The sequence below is a fragment of the Grammomys surdaster genome, unplaced genomic scaffold (assembly GCF_004785775.1).
Source record: "Grammomys surdaster isolate TR1022 unplaced genomic scaffold, NIH_TR_1.0 188, whole genome shotgun sequence".
NCBI lineage: Eukaryota > Metazoa > Chordata > Mammalia > Rodentia > Muridae > Grammomys > Grammomys surdaster.
Window position 1 is genome coordinate 3,558,529 of NW_021604633.1, and position 11,603 is coordinate 3,570,131.

Sequence of the window (11,603 nt, forward strand, 5' to 3'; positions counted from 1 at the left end):
AGAGGAGAGGAGAGGAGAGGAGAGGAGAGGAGAAGGGAAGAGAGAAAAAAGCAAACAATGGAAGCCAATCTTAAAGCACATGTAGAATCAAAAACAGCTTCTAGATGGAGGAAAACAGGTTATGGGTGGAAGATACAGGTGCTAGACACTTGACACCTCACTTTCTTTGTCTGTCTTCCTCCTGGAGGTCCTGTGGCATGCATCAATTATTCACAGTTTGCCACTGTTAGGAAATGTGTACGGGCTTCATTATTTGGAAGTTATCCCACTTTCATAGACAGAGGAACTAAAGCTCAAAATGATACAACTACCCACTACCCACACTCAGTGTTGCTCTGAATCTAAAACCATTTGTTGTTTTCGTTTTGAGTCAGGGTCTCACCAAATACCTTTGATTGCCCTGGAACTCACCATGTAAATCAATCTTTCCTTGAACTCACAGAATTCTACCTCCTGAGTGCTAAAACTTTTACATAATTTTTGGCATTTTTTTCTGAGTAAAAGAGCAAATAACAGCTGGGCAGTGGTGGCACACACCTTTAATCACAGTACTCAGGAGGCAGAGGCAAGTGGATCTCTGTGAGCTCGAGGCCAGCCTACCTGGTCTACAGAGGGAGTTTCAGATAGCCAGGACTACACAGAGCAACTCTGTCTTGGTTTGGAGGACAAATAACACATGTCCCAGACAAGTGATGAATTTTCCAAAGACTTGCTTGACACTTAAACCATTTACACTGATGAGGAATCACTGTGTACACAGTTGTCTCTCCAGCCCTGTTGGAAAGACTGACTACTGTTCCCCAGACAGGATGACAGCTAGCAGAGCTGATGCCCTGCTTTTTAACTCAGAGTTTAATGACCACCAGCCTGATTTCAAGCAGAGGTACACAAACATTCATCGTGCAGCTTAACAGTAGCATAGGTAAAATCACACCATCCCTGCCTTACACAGAGAGGTCATGTTTTATAGGATTTGCAGGTCCATGTCTCACTGACCCTTGAGTCTGCAAACATGGAAAATGGTGGTTAAATCACAAAGTACACAGAGGGCAAGTCACTTCACAATGACACCTAGAGAAGCGCTGACACAACACACCAGTGCTACCTAGCATGGTTGTCCGAAAGTTATAGACTAAGGATCCTGGAGCTCACAGAGCCACCCACCCCCAGTTAATACAGAGATAACAGAAATCAGTTAATACAAAGAAAACAACAACCCCAAGCAGCTTTTATCAATATTCTAGAGTTGGATTTTGTTATGATTAAGCAATGAAACTTGAACAGAGGAGGAAGTAGAGCCTGTGGGTTTCAGGTGAGTTCCCATAGCCACCATAACTGTGGCTATGGTAACTGTGGACCCAACATATGGCTCTAGGCTCAGCTACCCACGGTAGCTTTGATTACATAACTGACCTTCACATTTCCACGCATGTCCCATGTTCTCAATGAAGGAATAAACTGCCCAAATGAACCGAAGGGTAAGCGGAATAAATTAGACATACTCAACCAAAAGTCATTATGAACGTTCACATAGCAATCATGATAATTTAATCCTACTTAACACAAAGCTGCTGCAGAGCTGAAGGGGGAAGGGACACTGTCTGGGGCTTACGTACACACTCGGGGGAGGAAACATGTCCCTCATAGCACAAGGCTGCAATGAAAACATGAAATTGTTACCACTGCCTAGGAAACTGAAGTGTTTCTCCTCAGGGAGAGCTCCTTGGAAGGGCTACCTGAGGCTGTCTTCACAGTAGAGCTTCTGCCTGTCTGAAATGCGAGGAGGCTGTTTCTTTACCTCTGACTTTGTTTTCTTACCCTAGGAACTGGGCCAGGATTTCTGACAGGTAAGGAACTTACATTCCTGATAGATTTGAGGATCCAGGAAGCACCCTGTCTTTCACAAGGGAAACACAAAACTACAGTTTGTTGATACAAACCTTTCTCTCAATATCTTCATAAAGCCTTTCCACTTCATTTTCCTATTATTAGAAAAAATATATATGGTAATCAAGTATCTGCAAGAAAGGTGCCATAAATAAATTCATAGCCTCCCCCCCCCCGCCATCTTTTCTTCCCTCCTCAGTTAGCACAAATTCTTTCTCATCAAAACTACCACAAACTTTCATGCTAAGTCCCACCCACTCCAGGCCGCTATCCACTTGCCCTGATCCTTTTGATTCCTCCTCCCTTTTCCCTCAGCATATACTTTTCCCTTTCTAAACATGTTTTATGTTCATCTTGTTAAATGTTTATGGGGTCTGAGTGTGAAATGTCTCCATAGGCTCATGTCTTGAAGATGTGCTCCCCAGCTAATGCTGCTGCCTAGAGAGGCCATGGCAGCTTTAGGAAATTAGACGTAGAGGGACTGGACCACTTGAGAAGGGCCTGCGAAGGTTGCACACTCCCCTGGTTCCAGGTTTATCTCTTTTTCCTGATATCCCTTGTGTTACCACCACCATGAACTATGCTATGCCTATGGCAATAACGGGTAGAGAGTCTCTGAAAGCAGGATGCACCAACGCCTTCCTTCCGTGTGTTGTTCTACTAGCATGTGGTCATGGCCACAAGAAGGTAACAGCCTTCTATTCTGTTGCACTTTGGTTTGGTTTTGCCTAATTAACCTCTGAGAAGTTCCACCCTTCCGTATGCCCAGATCAACCCACAAATTTCACTGTCAACTGCTCTCCCACTCATTCTATGGCAGAATTACAAATTAGCCAACTCCTGTGGGTGAATGTCACATTTGTCTTTACCATTTGTTATCAATTAATATGCTTGTGGGCAATTCCTAGTTATCATTTTGATAGCTTGGAAAGACTGTGGGTTTAATTCTACTAAAAAAGCAAAATTCCACTTCTGAAAGGCTGCACCAAGGGACTGAAGAGATGTCTCTGGGTTTAAGAATGCTTGCTGCTCTTGTAAAGGATCAGAATTTGGTTCCCAGCATCCATGTCGGGATACTCACAACTGTGTGGAACTCCAACTCCAAAGGATCTGATGCCCTCTTCTGCTCTTCAGGAGCACTGTACTCATGTGCACTCACTCATACATCGGTATGCACATATACATGATTTAACTTCTAAAGCATAATCTTTAAAAGACTGCACCAATTCATAAGCCAACCTAAGATGTACTACAGCTTTTCTGTATCTATGGTTACATAAATATTGTCAGCTATCTGCCAGGACACGCTATAAGAAACCATTAATTAAATTTATTAAACACTGGGCATCATCGACCTGAGTTAAGTGGCAAACACCACATTGCTTATTCACTCTTCCTTAAATAGGACTGAGACATGGAGATTAGAACTTTGGGAGCTGTCGTTTCAGTGAGTTTCCTACTCTTTTCATCTGCCTTCTATTATTGGGCTGTCACTATACCCATGACATTAGGAGCTCTTTCAAATTAAGAAACATTGATTTGTGTTGCAAGTATTTTGCTTTGGTTGATTTTTAACCTCATTAATTTTTTTCAAAGACAAAGGACTGGTTTTCCACTTAGAAAACCATTATGTCTTTGGGGATGATCATTTCTTACATTTAACAGAGAATTTTGAGACTAACACCCGATTCTAGCACTCTGTGCCTTTAACTGGCCCCATCCTGCCTTCCTGGCTGCTCAAAGATTACTTGGTGTCTGCCACGTTCTCCATCAGTTCAAGATCAGTTAGTTCTGTGTGCCTGGGAATGGGAGGAGTGCTAATGATGACAAGAACACAAATGGAACCCAGGCTCAGGTACACAGATAACTCTAATAAGGGCTACACTGACCAGATGGCAGGAGAAGAGTAAATGGCTGGAGAGCCATGGAGAAGATACATAGGGAATTCAGGGAGCTAAGAAAAGAAGGGAGCATCTCCAGGGAGCTATGGAGGGTGTCAAAACTGGACTGACAGAGGACAGGACAGGACAGACAGCTTGTACAAGCACAACACTAGCAAGAAGTTACAAAGTCTGTTTTGGGGGAGAAAAAAAAATCTCATCACGTAAAATTTAAAGTCAGTTCCTCCTATGCTCCCTCTCAAAGGGATGTGTGTGTGTGTGTGTGTGTGTGTGTGTGTGTGTGTGTGTGTGTGTTGTAAAGTATGAATGTTTGTGTGGGTATCTCCAGGTATACATGCATATGTGCTCTTGCATGTAAATACCAGGTCAACGTACGATGTCTTCCTGGATTTCTCTCAACCTTATTTTCTAAGATAGGATCTCACCAAACCTGGGGCTCATCTATTTCGCTAGGCTGGCTCATGAGGGAGCGTCAGGACTCTGCCTGGCTGCACACCTCACCCCACACATGCACTACACTCACTGAGGATGTGTGCACACTACCATCCTCTGCGTCTGTGTGGGTGCTGGGGACCTAAGCTCAAGTCCTTGTGCTTTCAGATCAGGTGCTTCAAGGTATCCCTCTAGCCCCTGAAGCTTTTATATAGACTCTTCAGGGTAGGGAAAACTTTAAAAAAAAAATTAAAGGTCGGCAACCCAATGTCAGGAAACCCTTGGAGTCCCATGGAATTTGACATTTCCAAGAGGAAGGCTTCTCTATGGCACCCTACAGAGCTGGCCTGCAGACCCCAACTAGAGAGGAGAGGGAAATGCAGGTTATCTACACAGAGTCCTAATCATGTTGTCTGGGCATACACTGCCGATCAGACTTTTCTTCTATATTATGAAAAGGAAATTCATGTTTCCAAAACCTTTACATCTGGTTTTACAAAATGATCAGATAGTATAGAATTGTTGAGCATTGTTTCTCTATAAAGCATTTACAACCAGTGGTACTGCACAGATTGAGCCATTGGGATCTGGAGAACAGGGCTAGTGAGATGGTGCAGCTATTAAAGGTGCCTCCCACCAACCTGATGGTCTGAGTTCTAGTCTCAGGGTCTACATGATGGGAGGAACTGACTCATGAGAGCCATCTCAGGACCTCCACATGTGCACCATAGTATTCACAGAGCAAATAAGTAATAGAAACATAAATAAATGTAAGTTTTAAAGCTGGAGAGTATTCTAGTCGTCCTGAGTGCAGTAGTTTTCACCCAGTGTAATTAAAGTCGCCTTCAATGAAGACAAGTTGGAGCATGCGAAAGGACAAAGTACACATTTCATTTTTACTTCGCAGAAGGGCTTTTCCCATTCGTTAATGTTAGTAACTTTCCACTTTGATGGTGGGGACAGTCTTGAGTATGGCTGTTGTCAGCATTGTTGTGACTGCCCACTACACCTATTCCAGGGTCCTCAGGAGGAAGAACTCTCACACGGACGCATGGCTCTATTTTTTTTTTAATTTTTATTTTACACATATCACAACAAAATGAACACACTTTTCCACAACTCCTGGGCCTAAGGAGGGTCTCAATCCTAACAAATTCATTTGAAAAGCTCCTTCAGGCTGAGGCTCTCAAGGGCTTAGCGCTGATCCTCGGAACTGGAGGAGTCAGAGGAGAGGGAGTCTGCTTCCAGGACGGACTGTGTGGTGAATGAAACTGTCTTAGGAATAGATGGTGTGTAGAGCATGAATGTAAGCAAGGCTGCTGGAGTTGGTGCTTACACACTATCAAAATAGCAACATTTATATGTTTTTACCACCAAAAAAAATTAGAAAATCTGTGATCAAATATCTGAGATATATTTTAAGACACTGTTCATACTAACAATGTCTCTTACAGCTTCACGATGCAGCTAGCATTTTATTTTTGGATTATATATTTAAATTTGAATGACTCTGTCACAAGTAACTTTTTAAACAAGTCTGGAAGGCATGTAAAATGATGAAATCATTTCAGTTGCTTAGGGATGTCACAGTCCATCTTAACAGTGGCCAGCCAACACTAACATGTCTATGAAACTTAATACAGTCAGTCTCAAATGCCCTAAAAATAGACTTACCAATGAATGTACAAATGACTCATTAAGAGTGGGCATACAACACAGTGGCCTGCTGGTCAGGAAAACCAGTGGGGTGTGGCTTCTCTCTCAGGGCCACTGCTTGCTATGATAACACACACAAATGCTGGATCACTCAGAACCTTCCAAGACATGGCTTGGAAGATCTTAGGGTCGAACAATTTCAAATTCACGGGGTGTTTCACACCAATAGAGAGAAAAATGAACAGCAGAGATCCTCCTAGTAACAGGTTGAGCTCACTCAGATTTTTGATGTGGGTCAAATCCGGATTGAAATCCAAAGACCCATCCATTGATTTGAGACTGAAATGTTAACAAGTTGTTTTCCCTCTTTTTCATATTTTCCATGTCTGCTTTAAAGAGCCGGACCAGCACTAGTGTGTGCCCACAGGGTACTCAGAAGTACTCAGGGTATCCCAGCATGCTCCCCCATGCCCTGATCTACTCTGACTTGCCCACATAACCTTCCTAGTGCTTGTTAGCAGAAGGAAGAGTGCCTGCTCTCCGCCACCTTTCGCCCCAAAGCTTAGGCCTTGGCCCTTTCTCTAAAGATGGGGTACTTAGTTATATCTGTAGTGCCATCTGTAGTAACATTGCATTCCTACAATGTTCTTCTCATTAAGGGAGATATTTTTAATCGTTCCACAAAATTAAATCTGTCATAGGCTAGTACCATGTTACCAATACATGAAACCCCTCCTAAGGGGCCTATACAGATTTCCCCCAGTGAATCAGGGTGACAGGGTGGACTTGATGCAAATGCCCTATAAAGAGAGCTTTGAAATGTATGTGCATCCCTGCCATGAACTCAAGAGCATCATCTCTTCTCTGTGGGAACAAGTAGTCCCTTTTACACTTAACCTTTGATCCTCTGGGACAACTTCCATTATTATTCCTGCTTCCAGAATAGCCTTACTCTATGACACTCAAATAATTGAAATTAACCCTAGTTCTTCATTCAAAAGTACCCCCTATTCCACTAGACATACCCAGTAACCCCTCTCACTAAAAACCACCCCCAAACCCAAGCTCTTCAGGGATGTATACAGAGGAATAATGTACTCTGTGAGGGTGCCATTTTCTCTGACTCCTTAAGAGACCCAACCTCCTCTAGTGTATCTATTAAAACCTGTAAAAACCTAAAGTCCTGTGGCTCCTTCACCTTCCTTCAAAGGCCACTTGCCAAACTGGGAAAAAAAAAAACTCTGGGGCATCTCTGACACCCTTCCGTCATCCTTGAAGCCCATGTTTGTTTGCAGCTGTGGAGGGCACCATGTCAGTCTGCCCAAATGTCTCAAACGTAAACTACTTTGAAAAACACCTGGAGATAGAAGATTGAAAACAAACCACGACAATTCATCCCTTAGCGGCATAATCATGATCACATATGTAAAGTATATTTTGTTTTCCCAGTGTGTACATATTATGTAGACTCGTCACCACCTGGACTCAAGAGACCCCGGAACACCTGCCTCCCCAGACGACGTTTCCAGGACACCTGGACAAGAAGAACAAGCAGAAAGCTACTGCCCTGTGTCCTGCACCAACCTGAGCTGCCGTCTGCAGGAAGCCAAACACAGTCTGACCTCCCAGACAGGGGCTGTAGACATAGCACCCGCTGGTGTGAATGGCTCTCTCATTACAGGACGCTACCCTCACAGAGGCTGCTGTACTTCACCACCCAGACCTGCCTATACTGGAATGGGACGTACAGTGAAAGAATAGTTAAGACAGGTTCAGAGGAGATTAGAATTACCCCTGTGCCTTCCTGAAATACACTGTGCTTCCACTCTGATATGCATTTGTGATCTGGGACCAGCCTGTGTTCCCAGATCCTTGACCATCAACCATGAGCTCTGCCCAGCCTATCACAAAAAGGTGGTCTACAACACTACTATCAAAAGTAAACCAAAATTCACTCACCATGCCGCTTTCCAAACCAGGGCTGCTATCGCCTATCTCATCGATTTCTTTAACAATTTCGGCTGGTGCCTGGGAAGAAAATGCATGGTCGAGCTGAGTCAGTGCCAAACTCCTTTGAAAAAGCAGAGAGCACGGGAACCCACTGTGCCATTCCAGACCAGTTCTACAGACAGGACTGGAAGAGGGAAAGCAGAGAGCACGGGAACCCACTGTGCCATTCCAGACCAGTTCTAAAGACAGGACTGGAAGAGGGAAAGCAGAGAGCACGGGAACCCATTGTGCCATTCCAGACCAGTTCTACAGACAGGACTGGAAGAGGGAAGTGCAGGCTTTCCAAATACAGGATTGCTTCAATTTTATCAGTAGTTCCACCAAGGAAACAGAGAGATCTTTACAGAGAGGCTCTGTAACGTCTTTTCATGAAAACAGGAATGCCAGGAGATGGGCATGTAACCCCATACCTGAACTTAAGAGGGTGAGGCAGGAAGAGCATGCATTTGAGGGTAGTCAGGGCTATAGGGAAAGTTTCAGGCTACCCTGGACTACATAGCAAGTCCCTGTCTCAGAAATAAATAAATAAATAAATAAATAAATAAATAAATAAATAAGGATCCAGGGAGATGGCCCAGTGAGTAGATCAACACTTGCAACATAAGTCTGAAGACCTAAGTCTGGATCCCCATAACCCGTGTAAAAGCTGGACACCTATGTGTATATCTGTACTCCAAGTACTACTATTGTGAGACAGGAGATAGAGGCAAGAGATTCTCCCATCAGTTCCTGAGTCAATTAGCTTGGGGTACAGAAAGGATGCTCTATAAACAACATGAAAGATGACAACTGACACCCAAAGTTGTCCAGACCTCTGCACTCATGCTGTGGCAAGCACACACCCTGGTGCATAAATACAAATATATGAGCAAATATTTGTAATTAACTGATTCATTAATTAAAATGCTATAGCCTTAACAAGTGCCTCCAGCCAAGGAGCTGTTCCCCATTCTGTAGGTAGCCCCTGCAGCCTGGTTGCTCTCAGCCCCTCAGAGCAGTGTATCCTCCCTCAGCTTCTTATCCTTCCCAGGTCTTGGGGATATGTGAAAAAGAGTCAGTGAGCCAACTGTATCCGTGCTCAGTACCCTCTCCCTTTCCCCACTCTCTTTTGAGCACTTCTGTCTGTGGGCCACTTGCATTTCAGTGCCACGTCTGCTGAGAGACAGACTGACTTGACAGCCGCAAGCCACATGTGTGCACCACATGTCCCCAGGGGTCTAGCCAGAGCCCTGATCCTTCATCACATCGTCCAGGACATCCAGCGGGGGAAGAACCTCTCACTGTCCTGATCCCAAGGACACTGAGTCAAGGCAAGAAGCTGGAGCTGCCCCCACTGGCCCCACACAGCACATCTGAGCTAAAACGATAAAGAACTGACGACAGGCAAAGAGCTACCCTGGGCAAAGAGCTACCCTGGGTAAAGAGCTATCCTGAGCAAAGAGAGCTGCTGCCAGCTGTCCTCGGGCATGTTAGAATAGAGGTGCACGGTTGTACAGACATGTGGGCTAGTGGCCAATGCCCCCATCTCATTAGCTCACCTTTAGACAGACCAGGGTGGCGTGGATGTTACATTCCTACAGTGTCATAGACAAGTAACCCCAATCCTATGTGCAAGGACTGTGAAAACTACATAAAAACAGATTTTTCAAAACTCTTCAAAACATATCTGATGTGACAGCCAACACTATGTCACTCATTCATCCCATAAACACAAAAAGGACACCCACTGCTTTGAATTCCACTCTGTTAGAGATGCCAGAGATCTTGAGTGCAAACAAACACATCCTCAAGAAGATGAAGTCGTCTGAAGAAATGAACATTCATTAAACCGTCAGCGCTTGAGTACAGAGCTACAACTGTGAGATCTGATGGAGATACACAGGCAGAGAGAGAGCAAAACAGTGTTTAACATAGATAGGAGGCCACTGAAAGCCGCCTATGGTGACGTTTAATTTAATGTGAAGGATGTAGGCTACTAATAAGCAAAAACAGGAACCGGAAGTGCATTCCTGAAGACGGGACGGCACTGTAAAACTTGCCTCGGGTGAGGCACAGTGCTCTGGGACTGCAGGATGGTCAAAGCATGGAACAGGAGGAATGCAAAGATCTGGCCATGAGATGCTGCCTGGTGAGGGGAGAGATGGGCTCGGGAAGAGGGTGGGTAGGCTCCGGGCAATAGCACAACGTGGATATGGAACAGTTAGATGAGTCTTGGGAGTCTACAAGGTAAGAAAAGAAGCCCCAACACAGACCCTACACTGAACCCTAGAAAGATGTGACCGGAGGCAGAAGGAAAGTCCGGTGCTGGCTCAGCAAGGTGCTTGCCGGAAGGGGAGAGTATTCTGAGGGAAACGAGTGGGTGGAGGTAGCAGGTGGCGGGAAAGGTCACAATGTCGAGCTGCTGAGGACGCTGAGTGTGGAAGTAGACTCATGAGTAGCACCAACAGATGATATGATTGGAGAGAGGAGGAAGATAGGAGAAGCCACTCCCTGGAAAAGCCAGCTCTGCACCTGCTAGATAGGTGGTTGTTGTCCCTGGCAAGAGGCCAAAGCAGGGTTTCTGCTCGCCTATAACAGGAAGGTTTTGACATTCTAGACAGGTGGGATTCCAAAGGCAGGAGAAGTTGGATGTGGGGGTGGGGGACAGACGAGACATCTTATTAACCTAAAGCACCAGGCTTCTGAGTGGCTCTTAGGGGTCAGTGCCCCTGTTTAAAGCCTAGAGAAGCTTCAGGACAGACATCTTCCCTGATACTGAAAAGGGTGCGTGAGTGCAGATAAACACTCATGACCTGACGTGACACTGCCAATCTCGGAGCCATCTTGACCTTGTTTTTTGTTTACAAACTAAGATGCAACTCTTTTTCAAGGGTCGGTCATAAACTTTAGGGGAACCAGACCCCAGAAGTGAACCTGACTGACTGTCAGGGCTCAGATGCCTCTGCCTGGCTATGAGGGGGGCTAGATACAGACTAAAGTCGAGAAAGGTCTTTCAAGGGCCCCTCGGGAAATGTGTCTCTACTGAAATGAGGCAGCCTCTGACCTCCTCAACAGCAGTCTTGCCTCATACATGGTACAGAACTGAGGCAGCTCCCTGAGCTAGCAAGCCTGAGACCAAAGTCAGTGTGTAGAGAAAGGCAGGAGGGGTGATGGAAGAACAGGAATAGTCATCTCACCTGATGAGCTGAACCTGCTGCCTCTAGAACCTTCCGTCTCACCACGGCCTCTGCATGCATCACGGGTGCTCTGTGACAGTTACATGCTCCATGCTTAACCTGCTCTGTGAGCTTTCCATCCTTTACAGACAGTGTGCCTGGATGCAGAAGCTAATTGTGTTTTTAATCTATTTCATTAAAGCAGATACCCGCAGGGCCTTCCTCGGCTTCCTCTGAGCTGCTCTCCATACCTAGAGACCCCAAAGCTCTCAGGTTCCATTACTCCACACAAGTCTTCTAATGAGGCAATCCTCAGAGAACAGGAGCCTCGCTGACCTCCTGATCAGACCATCCTCCCAGCTTAGCCAGCCACTTGTTCTTGACTCTATGCGGGAAAACTCGACAAGCCCAGGAGGTGCAGTCAGGATATGCTGCATTGGCATCGAAGCAAAGACTCAACTTTTGCTGTGATCTCTGAGTTCAAGGACAGCCTGGTCTACAGAGTGAGTTCCAGGACAGCCAAGGCTAAACACACACACACCAAAAAAAAAAAAAAAAAAAA

The 11,603-nt window shown here is 45.2% G+C and overlaps 1 protein-coding gene across 1 annotated transcript in view; it reads right to left on the minus strand.

Annotated features, from left to right (window-relative positions):
• The window catches only part of Dcdc2c (doublecortin domain containing 2C), a 67,363-nt gene that overhangs the window by 27,467 nt on the left and 28,293 nt on the right, over nt 1–11,603 (minus strand). The window contains exon 9 of the mRNA XM_028768910.1: nt 7,836–7,904. Within this exon, the coding sequence (XP_028624743.1) occupies nt 7,836–7,904 (69 nt within the window). The remainder of the gene's footprint in view (nt 1–7,835; nt 7,905–11,603) is intronic.